This window comes from Diplodia seriata (assembly GCF_021436955.1).
Source record: "Diplodia seriata strain FDS-637 chromosome Unknown scaffold_9, whole genome shotgun sequence".
Lineage (NCBI taxonomy): Eukaryota > Fungi > Ascomycota > Dothideomycetes > Botryosphaeriales > Botryosphaeriaceae > Diplodia > Diplodia seriata.
In genome coordinates, this window is record NW_027117316.1 from 1707712 (window position 1) to 1721384 (window position 13673).

Sequence of the window (13673 nt, forward strand, 5' to 3'; positions counted from 1 at the left end):
GATGGACTGCGCGTTGACGTAGCCGCTGCAGGTGGAACCGGAGGGGCAGCAGCCAACAACGTTCGAAGAGCTGAGATACTGGCAGGAGTGGTCGGTGGGACAGCACCTGTTTTTGTTTCATCCGTTAGCCATAGTGACTTTTCCACGTGGCCATGAAGATGAGGTAGGGAAGGAGTACGCCTAGGAACAAATGATTGCTTTTCCTCTGCTCTTCTTATGTTCTCGTTATTTCTCTTTCTCCCACAAAACGCTTACTCACCAATTCGCATATCCAATGCCGCTGCAACTTAGCGCAGCATATTGTGGACAGTATGCGGGCGAAGCCTGGGTAATTTGCGTCCCGTCCGCGCCGACAATATAGATGGCGCCAGAGAAGGGTGCATATACGTTCTGCGCCGCTGCGCAGGGGAGATGCTCAAATACGACCAGGAAGAGTAGCGCGACCAAGGCGACTACAGTGCGATTGCCGGAGGAATGGAAAAGGGACAATGCTGGTCGCCCAGTGCGTCGCAAGAGTGTTTCTACATCTGTTGCTGTTTCTCCGGCCCCATACTTCCAAGTCATGGTGTTTCGGTACGTCTGTTATCTTTCTAAAAAGTCTCTGTGCTCTCGTATGGCGTTCGGAGGTGGTCGTGTCGATTGATCCGGCAGTGATCGGCAAGATATCCAACGCAACTTGGGAAGCAGGAAAATCTTATGAGCGCGGTGGCATGGCACGCTTTTAAGAAGCTCCGACACAAGAATCCAGGCTCTACAGCGCGAGGCGCAAAGGGGCGCGAGGCTCGACAGCGGTGTAGTCAAGAGCCCCACACTTGATGAGCTGGGGGTGGAGACGAGCCCTGTGCTTTGCCAGAAGGCGTTGATAAACTTTGTTGTATAGGGGAAATGAAGATGGTGGGTTTGAAAACGAGAGGTGGGAGTAAAAGAGAGGAAGGTAGTCAAGCAAATGCAAACGGAAGAAGGATGAGGGGAGAGAAGATGAGTAACAGGAATGTGCCCCGCGCCGGGCAGCCGCCGCAGCGGGAGAGTGCAGAGAAAGCCTGGCCCGGTGAGACAAGGCCAGAAAAGGGAAAGAACGAAAAGAAAGCCCGGGGAGGCGCCATGGCAGGCCAGCGAGCTGTCCAGATTGGGTAATGAGCTTGTGTGGGAAGATGGTGGGGGGCAGCTGCGGCTGGAGCTTTGACGGACGGTGGGCTGCACCTGCTGCGTGGTGCCGAAAGCGACCGGGATGCGCGGCTGCAGCTCATGCATGCCGCTGCTCGTGCTGCTGCTGCTCTCCCGCCAGCAAATCCCGCGTGCATCCGATCGAGACCTGGCCAGGCATCTGGGAAATGGCCCTGCTGTCAGCAGCCGTGTGTCGTCATTGCATGCATGGCCCGGCACCTGATGAAGCCCAGCCTGGACCTCTTCTGCACCTCTGGGCGCATTGCCGCGTCTCGCCAGCTCGCAAGTGCCCAATGTGCCGGTTGACCATTGGGCGAAGTGTACGCCTCACCTTGCTGCTGCACGGCCACCGGTGAGGCGACTGCCGCTTGCCTCACGGTTGAGAAGCTGCCGGGTTGACGCTCGCCACCTGAATGATGCTTGCCAGCTGGACGACCGGAGTGAGACGGCAGATGCCATGGCAGCTTACCTTTGGGCCAGGTAATGACAGAAGGCGATAGAAACCGTGGTGGGGATTTGGCCGCGACTTGGTGGACCTCCGGATGCGCCTCAACCCACCTCCGAAATGCGCGGCCGACTTCGCCATTCAGCCTGCCTCGGAGGTGTGGTCGGCTTTCCCTGGGCGTTTGAAGGGTAGGAAGCATCTCCGTCTTACAAGCTTCCATTTGCAGTGATGACAAGGCTGTTCCCTGGTTGTGCCGAGAAGCGTCAGGCCCAGCAACGGCCGCGATTTGCGGGGACGGTGCGGCAGAGCTGCCATCGGCTTTGTTGCCTTTCCTTTCCCCACCAAGCAGGAAAACCGGGACACGCAAGCTTTACGCTTTCCGAGATCCCGGCGGTGAGGCGACAAAAAACGAAGGTCTATAGCCACTGTCGGCTTATCGAATGTGGTCTGCCGCTGCGCGATCGTAATTCAGCCGTGGGATGGTATTGGGCCACGACTTTCGGAGATAAAGGAAGCCTGTCACACTCGAGATCACCTGAAGGAAGAAATAGAGGCCAATTCCTAAGCAAGAATACTCGGACGAGAGCGTCAACGTCTCTATTCAAGTCGCAATGTTTGGTGGATCATGCTCTAATAACCACTTTTCATCTCACAGAAGACCATCATTTGTCAATCAGAAGCAACCCTATTTCCATGCACCATCTCGCGCATCACCATCACTCCCACAACCACTCTTCTCCCCTTCCGCTCAACCCACCCGATAACTCTCCGGCGGCCCCAAATAACTCTCCCTGACGCCCCCCAAATCCAACACCAACTTTTGCACCACCACCCCGGGCTCCAGCGCCCACACCCTGATCGTATGCTTACCCGCCTCGCCCAGCGCCGAGTGATTCCCCGTCGTGCTGACCCACGCCGCGTCCGCGACGGCCGCCTCCCAGCCCACCGGCAATTGGCCCTCGGGCTGGTCCGTCACGAACGCTACTTCTTGCGGTTCGTCGTCGTCGACGGCGACGGCGTAGCGCAGCGGGCGCGCGGGGTCGGTGTTGAGCGAGGGCGAGAGGTACAGGGTCAGGTTGGCGGTTTTGTTCGTGCCGGCGAGGGCGGTGAAGGTGTAGACGTCGTATTCGAGGGCCGGAGCGGAGGGGCCGGCGGAGAGCGAGGGCGAGAGGGCGTCGCCGAGATGGACGCCGGAGAGGGTGCGGCCGTACGACGGGATGACTTGGTACGGGTTCGCAGCGGAGGAGTCGTTGGGAGCGCCGCCGCTGATGCGGGTGTAGTGGGCGGCTTCGATGGAGACGTGCGCGTCGGATTCGACGAAGCCGGCGGTGAAGGACGGGGGGAGGACGGTGTGGTTGTAGGGGAGGACGACGGATGGCATGCTGAACTGCGTGCCGTAGTCTGTGCTCGAGCTGACGTTGATAGTGGTCGCGTTGGAGCCGGCGGGGGCGTTGGCCCAGTCGACCGAGACGTAGATGCGCACGTCGGTATTGTTGCCGGTGGGCGAAAGGGTGCCTGAGTTCTGCGAGAACGTAACCCAGGACGCGGCAGATACGTTCCACGAAAACTCGTTGGTCCCGGAAGCGTAAATATCGATCCAGCGCCGAGGGCTGTAAGGATCGATGGGCGGAAGCGTTAGGCTATTGGATGAGAGAGTGTGGTACTGGTCGTCGCCAGGAACTGACGCATTGCTCCCCTCCACTGATACACCCATGTCGCCTCTAAGAGAACGCTCAAGAGTTTGAACATACTGGAGCGGTGGAGTGACCTGACGCATTGGCTGCTGCCAGTAAACATATCCCAAATGCGTCTGATCCATCATATGGTCCCATTTACCTCCCAAGAGCCCATTGTATCGGTTCGTCAGCTCGTGGTCAAGGTTGAACTTGTCCAGCACCCTCTGAGCCCATATATTCGCGCTTGTACGTCCCTGTCCCGCATACAGCCGGTTCTTTGCGGCGCTGATGTGGATGTCGTATATATTGCCGCCAGCCAAGACAGGATGCAAAACCATCTGGAAGAACGCAGGCTGTGCAGCCGTTGGTAAAGAATCATAGACGCTCTGAGCGTCATTGGCAAGGCTCTGCCACTCAGCGAGTATGTTGTCTGCTTCCTCATAGTTGATGAGGCTGTAAGTGCTCGGATCAACGAGCTCGTACTTCCTCTTCGCTACCAACGTGCCGTACTTTTGGAGAATATCGCCGGTTTTTTGGGAGGCGCTGGCACCGAACTCACGGGCAGCGAATTGTTGTGTCCACGTGGAAATGCTATTGACATCCCAAAGGCTGATGTCGTAAGCCAGGTCGAATAAATGGCTGATGGGGATTTCCTGTTTTAGTTAGGCAAAATTTGTTCAACCAAATCTGGGAATGCTTACCAGAGGCTTGATATCTCCCACGTTGACAATCCACATATCCCTCGCGCCTCTTTCGTACGCCATGTGCATCTGCTCCCACGTATGCTCAAGCTGTACCGCGTTGATCCATTTGTGATTTCTGGGGTCGCCCACATAGTCGAAGTGGTAGTATACACCAGCACCACCCGGCCGATCGGTCTCATTACCCGCAGGCAGCCTCCTGTTGTTTCCCCAGTTGTCGTCAGCCCACAACAGGATGACATCATCAGGTACCCTCATTCCAGCCTCATAGTAGCCTTGGACTTCTTTATACAAGCACCACATTTGAGGTACAGCACTATCGCTTCCGTAAACGTCAGTCAGGATTTGCCGCTGAGTATCCACAATGTCCTCAAGCATCTCAGTCTGGACACTATCACTCATGGCGGTGTCAGCGCTGCCACGCATGCCAATCGTCACCACGCCCTCGTATGGCTTAGCGCGCTCGACCCCTTCGACGAAGAAGGGGTAGATGGACTCGTTATTGGTGTTCCACTGCCACTGACCCTTGCCGAAGGTGCTCCATTCGTTCGTTGCACGCATCATAGGCTCGGTGTGCGAGGTTCCCATGACAACTCCATACTCGTCGGCGAGCGGTTGGTTGCGTGGATCGTCGACGTTGAACATGGAGCCCCACATGGCGGGCCAGAGGTAGTTGGCCCGCAACCGAAGCAGCAACTCAAAAACCATGGCGTAGAACTCAGCGCCGAAGGCGGAGCCGTACTTGCTCTTTGGATAGCGTTCGTTCATCCATCCAGTCAAGGCTGGAGCCTCGTCGTTGATGAAGAAACCACGGTACTTGACGGATGGTGGGCCTTGTGTTTTGGAGGTGTCGATGGCATAGATGGCAGCGTGACTGGCGGGAGCCGAGTCAGCCATGAAATACCACGGGGAGACGCCGATTTGCTCAGAAATGTCGTAGAGACCATAGATGGTGCCGCGCTTATCACTGCCTGGAAGCAATCAGTCTCTGGATCCGTTCGGTCACGAAGGGTAATATACCGGCAATTACGAGTGCCCTTGACACTCCATCCACAGGAGAGTCTACAACCTGCGAAGTGAAGGACTCCCATTGACCCTCAATAGCAGACACATCAATCTTTCCAGAATCCACAAGACTCTGAATGAGGGTCGAGTTCCCAAGTGTCACGGCAATGATAACGCCAGAGCTGTTGCTGTTGGTCGTGGACGTGGCGGTAGTCCAACTCGACCTCCCAGTAACGTTGAAGATGACCGAAGCGTTTGCAGTGGAGGCATCGCCGTTGACAAGCGAAAGCGAACCATTGAGACCGGTGACTCGTCCAAAGTCAAGGGCAAGGTCGTCGGCGACTCTCAAAACACCGGGCCAATCGGCAGCATCGAGCACGAGGCGTACAGCTGATGATCGGGAGGCAAGCTGGTAGCTGCTGGCTGAGGCGTTGAAAGCAATGGTAGCATTTTGACCAATGGCAAGGGCGGGCCTGAACAGCAGGAGGGAGAACAAGAGACGCATCAGGAGCCACATGTTGCCGGGCGGGGTTGAGGATAGGAGGGAGAGAAAGAGCCTCATCCCGGGGAAAGGGGATTTTGAGGGACGAGACGGCAGGATAAATACATGTCAATTGCAGCACGCGTGACGTTGACCTACATCGGTCCCCCACAGCTCCTCGATTCAGGAACAGGCCCAGGGAGGTTGCGCCTCATGGCCACGCCAGGCTCAAGCCGGCAATATTCGACAGGATAAATACAAAGGGGACGGCGGTGCGAGTCAATTGCAGTCGGATTTACCCCAGATGCGGAGAAGGCAGGAGCGGCAGACTCTGGGGGAAGGGCACGAGCCTCGGCGCGCCAGAGCCTTTGCCTGTACCGGTCGTCATTTTATCGGACTCGCGCAAGGTATTCACCCGAGCACCGGGTAAATGAAAAGCATGGCGGTCGAGGGTGCTGACGGTGCGGTTGCACGGCTCGCGAAAGGCGGAGAAGGGTTGTTGATCGTCCCCCAGCCCCCGCAGCCAAGAAGACCTACCTGAGAAAGGCGGCGTCCAGCGGCAGAATTATTTTGGCGCCTCCATTCGGTGCGTGCTCCACGTTCCTGCATCCGCGCGCGTCCTGCTGCAAATCTCTCAGCAACGTCGTCCCGCCGCCAGCCCACTTTGCCGTCACGAGTCTGAAGCAAGAACACGCTTAATAATGGCCCAAGGCGTTATCAAGCAAAAGGTGAAGCCCGCCGCTGGTGCGAAGAAGTAAGTTGCCGCCGCTGCCCACAGCTTTTGCGCCATGTTTTCACTAACGCCAGCTTTCTCGCAGAGGCAGCCAGGCTCTGAAGCCCCGTGGAAGCCGCCAGATCGCCCCCAAGAAGACAAAGCTCATTCAGCAGAAGAAGCTGCTGAAGAAGCATTCGTCCGGACTGGCTGCTGTAACCGAGAAGCAACTCGCCGAGAAGGCCGGCCATCTGGAAATTCTGAGGGGCGGAAAGAAAGACAAGAAGAAGGAGAGCAAATGAGCAATCCTATCGGCCTGCAGCGGTCACGACAGGATTTCTGGCACAAGGCCACCATGCCATGATTCCGCAGGCATAGGCCGGTGCGGCTGCTCCAAACACGGCATTTAAGGGCGTTCGTCGGGAAGATTTGTTTGTATGGGCATGATACGGCGTTTAGGCAATACCAAGAAGCGTGATGACAGTGTGGCTCTCAAATAAACTGCATTTGCGACCAACCAAGAGCATTCTGGGCTTTTTCTAAGGCTTCTCCCTTCCGAAACTTCAATTTCAATCGTGTTTGATATCTCATAATTCTCCATACAACGTCAAGAGTCCGACCAAGCCGTACGCGCCGGGACAACCCCTGTGGATGTAGTGCATACTTCACTAGCCCACCAATCGTCGTGACTTTCATACTTCCACTCGTGATATTCGCGGCCATCCAACGCTTAGATAGCCCGCGCTGCCTCTCCACCACCGCTCTCTTCAGCCCTTTGGCGAGCCTTTCCCCTTCCTATTCCGCCCTCACCAACGCCCATTCTCCTGGCCACATATCGCTGTGCAATGACACCAACAGCCAACTGAATCACCTCTTCCATCCACTCAGCGACCCACTCACGCGGGTCCACACCGCCGCCCTCGATGATCTCCTTGATCTCCACTGGCAGCGTCGCCACAGGGTCCGTGCTATCCTCCGGCGTTGGGGCAGGCGACGCGTCCAGCCAGTCTGCCCACTTCTGCGGGAAACTCTGGGATACGGTGTGGAAGGTGATGCTGTGGATGGGATCGTGCAGGTAGATTGCAAAGGCGATGAGATCGTCCGATTCCGCGGGCTCCTCGACGCCGCCTGTCTCCGCCTCCTTCTTCTCGTTGGTCGAACCTCCGAAGAGATCGGCGGGGGCGCTGTGGCTGATGGCTTGGATCGCCAGGAAAATGTCGGAGCTCCTCACGGGGTTCGATTCGGACAGAACCTCGCTGGCTGACTTTGCAGCTTCCTCGACGCCGCCCTTGCTGGAGAAAAACTCGGAAGCATAGCTCTCAGCGCTGACACGCGTGAGCTTGGTTCCCTCGACTAGACCCTTGACGGCGCCGAGATCACGCTTGACGCCAACGTCACGCCACCAAGGCCCGTCGGTCCAACCGGCTGTGCTACCTCCAGTGAAGCCAGAGTCGGGACCCTGTCGGGCTTCAGAGCCCTTTTGGATGACCATAAGATCGCCGCCTTCCACCTGGGACATGACACGCGAGAAGGTGGCGTAAATGATAGGGTCAAGCGCCGGGTAGTTATGCAGGTCATGAGTGATGTGGATCAGGAGGCGCTCGTGCTGGGAGATAGGAGGGGCCAAAGTATGAAGAAGCTGTGTGAAGGTAGGGACGGCACGCGAGCGAAGTTCGCCACCTATTGTGAATAGTCAGCCAGCCATTTCTTGACTCAGGAGGTTATGAGTGGTTTGCGAGTATGCGCGGCCGATGAAGGTGAGATTGGATTCTAAATGTAGAGACGGAACAACCGTTGTAGCCATCAAAGAGGCCTTAAAAACAGCACTGCTGCAGCATTGGCGCATCCTCTGGCGAGACCCATGTAACTCACCATAAGACCGCAAAATACCAACACCTCCCTTGGCCTGCTCGGCCCATTTCTGAGCTTCCTCGTTCTTCTGGATCTCCTTGAGAGCGGATTCGGCCTGCTTTGCAGCTGCAGAAGCGGTGCTGAGGATGCTTCCCCACCAGCCACCACCACTCGACTGCTTCTGCTCTTCGGCCTGAGCGGAGCCGTGCTCCTCGTGTGGGGTGACGCCCTGGTGGTAAGAACGCGTGCCGTCCTGCGATTTCCTCGAGTGGTCGGCGGCGGTGCCCTTATCTTCGCTGTTGCGCGTCGAATCGGTCGAGGGCGTGACCTGGCCGGTGCGGCGCGGCGAGCGGTTGCTGGCATTGGAGGAGGAGGAGAGCTTGGGGGTGGCAGCCCTGCTGGGAGGCTTCGCAGCCAGAGCGGCAAGCTCGGCGACGGGGTCGTCGTCGTCCTTGGTGTCGGCGCTTGGAGCGCCGGGCTGGGGCGGCGGGGCGGAGGGGAGCTCGTCGCCGTCGAGATCGTCGAACTGGGCGAGCAGCTCCTCCTTGGACATGGGCTTGGACATGGTGGGCGGCGTGGATGGCGGGTGGGTTAGGGCAGTCTGGGGCGGAGCAACACCAGCGTGTCCTGCGTCGTGGGCGCGATCCCTGTGATCCGGGGAAGCGCGGCCAGCTGCCTGAGGCGGGCGTTGATTGGCGTTTTAGGCAAGCGCTAGGCCCAGGAAAGATACCACGACACGAAATGCTCGCCGGCCAGGATTGTCCAGCATCCTCGCAGACTCTGCACACCACCACCGCGGCACCGCCCGCCCCGTCACTGCAAGCCAGCTGCGCTCTTGCCGTCGCGCTGCTTTCCTCCAGTGCGCTGCCCGGCGAGCAAGCGACCGCCGCCTGCGGGGCTCCCCTTTCCAGTGTCTTTTGTCTCACTGTCTAATTTGACTCCGAACCTCGTCCGACCACACGACCATCAATTCACCCCCGCCCGCATCCGCTCTCGCGCGTGCCTGCCCTGCCCATTGCCGCACTCTGCTCGCTCTGCGTGTCGGCCGCAGTGATTTTCGGGCGGCGCCTGTCACGATGCGCACCCGTAGCGGCAAGGGCAAACTCTCCGAATCCGCCACGCCTGCTCCCCAGAACCACGACTCCAGCCTCGACGCCTCGTCGTCGGGCTCATCAAAGACTTCGCGCAAGCTGACCCGTTCATCTTCCAACAACTCAATGCATTCCCAAATCTTCGTCGCCGGCCGGGACGACGACATCGTGGCGTACTACTCAAAGCCCGTCCTGACCATTTCCGGCCTGCCCGAGCACTTCCTCGGCCGCCTGGAGCGCGAGGACAAGCTGCGCCAGCGCTCCTCGCGCCCCAAGTCTCTGTACGAGCAGTTCCAGGAAATTGAGCGCGAGAGCTCTAGTCAGAACGAAGACCCGTCCCAAAATGGCAACGACCACGAGCGCCCGAAGCGAGGCAATCGCGGCCGCCCGGCCAAGATCCAAAAACACCAGCCTTCGCCCAGGAAACGCCGCGCTCGTCCGCGCAAGTCGCTCGCTGATGTTGACGAGGAAGATTACATGTCGCGTCCGCAGACGCCTAGTGTGGCCGATGCTGACGAAGACGCCAACCCGGATAACGCCGAGCTGTCCGGCGAGCTGAGCGAAGCTGCCGATCGCGACCAAGCCGACGACTCGCACTCACCAGAGGAGCCCGACGCAAGTCCCTCGCAACAACTCATCAACGAGACTGCCGGCGCTTGCAGGTCCACTGCCACCTCGGCCCCGAGCCAACCCTCGCCTCCTCGCGAGCCCCGGCCCAGGCCAACCTACCTGGATGAAGAATTGGAGGACGGCGATCTTCCGCCGCCCTTCTCCACCACTCCCGGCACTCCTTCCGAGTCTGAAGTCGACGATGATGCCAACCGCATCCTTAGAAGGCGCTTCAACTACATGACCGATCCTGGCAAGTTTATTGCTGCTCTTACTAAGCATTTGCCCTCGGAAAGAACGTCCGATGTGCTGTACGCACTTGCCGAAAACACCCAAGCCGCCCTGGAAGCATGGCAGGACGAGTACCTCGCCATCGACAAGCGAGTTGCAGCTCATGCGAACAATGGCCCCAGGAAACCGGTAAACGGCGGCCGTGTACCCGTTGACCCCATTGTCTTTGATGACCAAAAAGAAGCCGACATTTACAGCTACGTCTACGACTCACGAAAACCTCCGGGCACCCAGGATCCTTTCAGTCAGCGCATTGGCACCGACTACGTCGGCGGTCGCGAGTTGCGACACAGGCGCGCTCGAGATGTCACTACCGAGGACCTAGCTCCAAGCGAGGAGGAAGGCGGGAAGAGAAAGAGACGTGCAGCCCAGCGATTTGATGGAACGACCGATACTGGATCGCGTACCCGCAAACGTGAGCATGCCGCATCCGAAACCCCGGAACCGCCCGGTCCTCGGAAGAGAGGCAAGGTTGGCAGCGCAACGAAGAGGCAATCCGTCGTGCCACCCCGGATCCGCGAGATGAGAGGCGAGAGCGCCATGACTACTAGTGCTTCCGAAGACGACGATACCTACGAAGGAACACCGGAACCGCGTGGACCTGGCAAGCGACGTGGAAGACCGCCCGGGAGCAAAAACCTCGCTCAGCGCAAAGACGCCGGTATCAAGAAGGGACCACGCGGTAAGAAGGGTGCTGCCGCTGCCCAAGCCGCCGTGAACGCTGCAAACAATGAGCAGAACAGCACCCAGACAACTTTTCCGAGTGCTCCCAGCGCTGTCACCACGGCGCCGCCGCATCAGCAACCTCAGCAACAACAGCCTTTTTTTGTTCAGGGTTACAATCATGCTCCACACTCGAGCATTCCTCCGGTCTCAGCTGCGCCAGTGCCAGGAATCAATGCCGATCCTACATTCATATCCGCCCATCCCCAACAGACATCTCAACATCCATACGGTGCAGGAGCGCCCATTCAGTCTTCGATCGCTCCTGGCACTCCTGCCCAATCAAATGGTCACATTCAGCACATTCCGGCGCCAACTTCAACGCCTGCTACGACCACGCAAGCAGCGCAAACACCTACCAGCGCTGGTAGTAGCAGCACTACCGCCTCTGGTCGCAAGAAGGGCGTGAAGTCGGAGAAACGTAGTGCTAGTATGACGCAGTGGTGGGCAGAGCGCAAAGCTCGCCAAGCAGCAGATCGTCTCGCCGACCAACAGCGTCAGGCAGAGGCGCAGAATGCCGCGGCTGCCCAAAACCCGCAAGGCTACGGTCTACCAGTGAACGGATACAAGGGTCCGTACCCACCGACCCAGCCTACGTTCCAAGGCTACGCCACAACTCAACCAGCAGCACAACAAAGCAGCTTTAGAGCCATCGCACCAGGTCCTCACCAGGGCCAAGGCGTGCAAGCACAAGCACAGACCCACCACCATCATCACATTCCGCAGGCGACTCATCACCACCACACCCCTCCCGCCATCCACCACCCTTCAACACAAGCGACACAGCCAGCAAAGCAGGCAATGCACCACGGACCGTTCGGCTATGATGGTGCAGGCAGTCCGCCACCACCTATCCACGGCAATATGCACCAAGGGCAGCCGCAGGAGGGTGTCCCGGACAGCCTTCGTCGCGACATTCTAGGCTTGAGGGGCAGACCCGAGCCTAGGCGCGGTCTATGAGGTACGGGTTGCGATTTTATACGTCGAGCCTAAGCGAGGAATGCTGAGCGGCGTGCCATCAAAACTTGCATTTGTACGACACAAGGTATTCGCATTGCTGATCGAACATGGGAGGCCGCCGCAAAGTAATCACTCAGCGTTCACGACAGGCCGTGTGCTACACCTGCCGAGATTTTTCGGTTCAGCGGGTTCTTTCTTCCGCATCTCTTTTACACGTTAACAGCCCTTTACTTTCCGAACATGAATGCTCGAGAAAACGAGCAAAGGGACAAATCATTGCATTATGGCGTCGGGGGGTTGCATCTTGTTGCACTGAATTCGCTCTCGGGAATAGTTTTCATCTTATCGCATCAATCAAGGATCAGAAGGGTTTTTATGCATGCTTCGGCGGGCGAGGTATATCCATCGCCTTCCAAAAACGGGTGGGGCATTTTCTTCGATACCCCAAATCTAATAGGCGGAACATGGCATTTGCAACTTTTCCTGCTGTCGAACTTTAGGTATACATCTCTGAGTGATGAACGGTGACATCAAAGTGAGGATGACTTGATATTTCGTTGTCGTGAGAGCTTAAAGCAATCAGCCGGACGTAATGTAAAATTTTTATATGCGTTCATATTCTAAACTTAGACATCAACGATCAAGCAATCGCCCTGTAGACTCAGGGTCCGACCTCAACAACAACCTTACCGCGACACCTCCCCGAATTCAGCCTCTCAAGCGCCTCTCTCACTTGATCGAAAGAAAATGTGCTGTCCAACACAATCTTGTCCTCATCCAAATCCAACGCCTCCTCTAAATAACTCGTCTTCATCTCCAGATTAATGCATTCATACACTTCACTCCTCAACCCAACCTTCCCCAGAAGCGTCCGCAGCACCATCTGCGGATTCCACAGATACGTCAACGCGCCTCCCAACGCGCCCCTGCTCGTCTTGTCTCCAACGATGGTGACATACCTCCTCGCCAGCCCCAAACACTCGGTCCCGCCCACGCAGTCGATGATGGCATCCGGCCGCTCGGCCGCGACCTTCGCCCTCACGCCGCCTTCTTGCGTGTAGTCGACCACGACGTCCGCCCCCACCGCCGCGGACCTCACGAACCCGGCGTTGCGCCCGCCGCACGTCGCGACGACCCGCCACCCCCGCCGCTTCGCCAGCACCACCGCCCACATGCCCGTCGCGCTGCTCGCCCCCAGCACCGCCACCGTGCCTCCTCCTCCTTCTCCCCGCTGCCCCTCGTCCTCCTCGCCGTCATCGCCGACGCTGGAGACGTACCCCTCGCACCGCGCCACGCACGTCCGCGCCGTCACCCACGCCAACGGCACCGCCGCCGCCCGCGCCCACGACTTCCACGCCGCCGGCTTGCGCGCCACCACCGCCCTCGTCACGTCCACGCTCAGCACCTCCCGGACCGTCCCCGCGTCCCGTCCGCCGAAAGGTGCGAGACACACCCCGAAGACGTCGTCGCCGTCCGCGAACCCCGAGTCCCTCCCCGCCGCGATCACGGTGCCGGCGAAGTCGGCGCCGAAGCCGCGTTCGGGGAGGAAGGAGGGAAGGAAGTTCATGAGTTGGATGTCGACCGGGTTGAGGGCGGCGGCGCGGACGCGGACGAGGAGGTGGGTGGGGGCGACGAGGCCGCCGCCGGTGGTGGTGGAGGGGCTGATGGGTGCGGGGAGGAGGGTTTGCTTGACGCAGGCAGGGTAGCCGAGGCCCGGGGTGTAGACCCAGGCTTTGATGGTGGGTTGGTCGGGGTCTAGGTCTGGTTCTTCCTCGTCGTTGTCGTCGTGATTGGCGTCGGCTGGGGAAGACGAGGGGGGGAATGGCGATGGGTCGGATGTGGTGGTGGCGGTCATCTTCGATGGTTTCTTCTCTCTTTTTCTTTCTCGTTTATTTTATTTTTTCCTGGTCTTTTTTTTTTTTGCTTGGATGTTTGCTGGTCCGGTGTTATCTCTGTTTTCTTTT

General features: G+C 58.4%; 5 protein-coding genes across 5 annotated transcripts; 2 read left to right on the forward strand and 3 right to left on the reverse strand.

Moving 5' to 3' along the window:
- Positions 1–2357: 2357 nt before the first annotated feature.
- Positions 2358–5508, reverse strand: SLS55_008947 (uncharacterized protein; the record flags this gene model as incomplete). The annotated part of the gene is made up of 3 exons (XM_066780352.1): positions 2358–3938; positions 3987–4957; positions 5007–5508. 3 exons carry the CDS (start codon positions 5506–5508, stop codon positions 2358–2360), a joined length of 3054 nt encoding a protein of 1017 aa, XP_066629581.1.
- Positions 5509–6173: 665 nt separating this feature from the next.
- Positions 6174–6486, forward strand: SLS55_008948 (uncharacterized protein; the record flags this gene model as incomplete). The annotated part of the gene is made up of 2 exons (XM_066780353.1): positions 6174–6226; positions 6291–6486. The coding sequence occupies 2 exons, from the start codon at positions 6174–6176 to the stop codon at positions 6484–6486; spliced, it is 249 nt and encodes an 82-aa protein (XP_066629582.1).
- Positions 6487–6914: 428 nt separating this feature from the next.
- Positions 6915–8600, reverse strand: SLS55_008949 (uncharacterized protein; the record flags this gene model as incomplete). The annotated part of the gene is made up of 2 exons (XM_066780354.1): positions 6915–7864; positions 8057–8600. The coding sequence occupies 2 exons, from the start codon at positions 8598–8600 to the stop codon at positions 6915–6917; spliced, it is 1494 nt and encodes a 497-aa protein (XP_066629583.1).
- A 511-nt stretch (positions 8601–9111) lies between these two features.
- SLS55_008950 (uncharacterized protein) lies at positions 9112–11709 on the forward strand (the record flags this gene model as incomplete). Its single annotated transcript, XM_066780355.1, has 3 exons — positions 9112–10708; positions 10988–11430; positions 11635–11709. 3 exons carry the CDS (start codon positions 9112–9114, stop codon positions 11707–11709), a joined length of 2115 nt encoding a protein of 704 aa, XP_066629584.1.
- A 661-nt stretch (positions 11710–12370) lies between these two features.
- On the reverse strand, positions 12371–13564 carry SLS55_008951 (uncharacterized protein; the record flags this gene model as incomplete). Its single annotated transcript, XM_066780356.1, has 1 exon — positions 12371–13564. The coding sequence occupies one exon, from the start codon at positions 13562–13564 to the stop codon at positions 12371–12373; it is 1194 nt and encodes a 397-aa protein (XP_066629585.1).
- Positions 13565–13673: the final 109 nt, after the last annotated feature.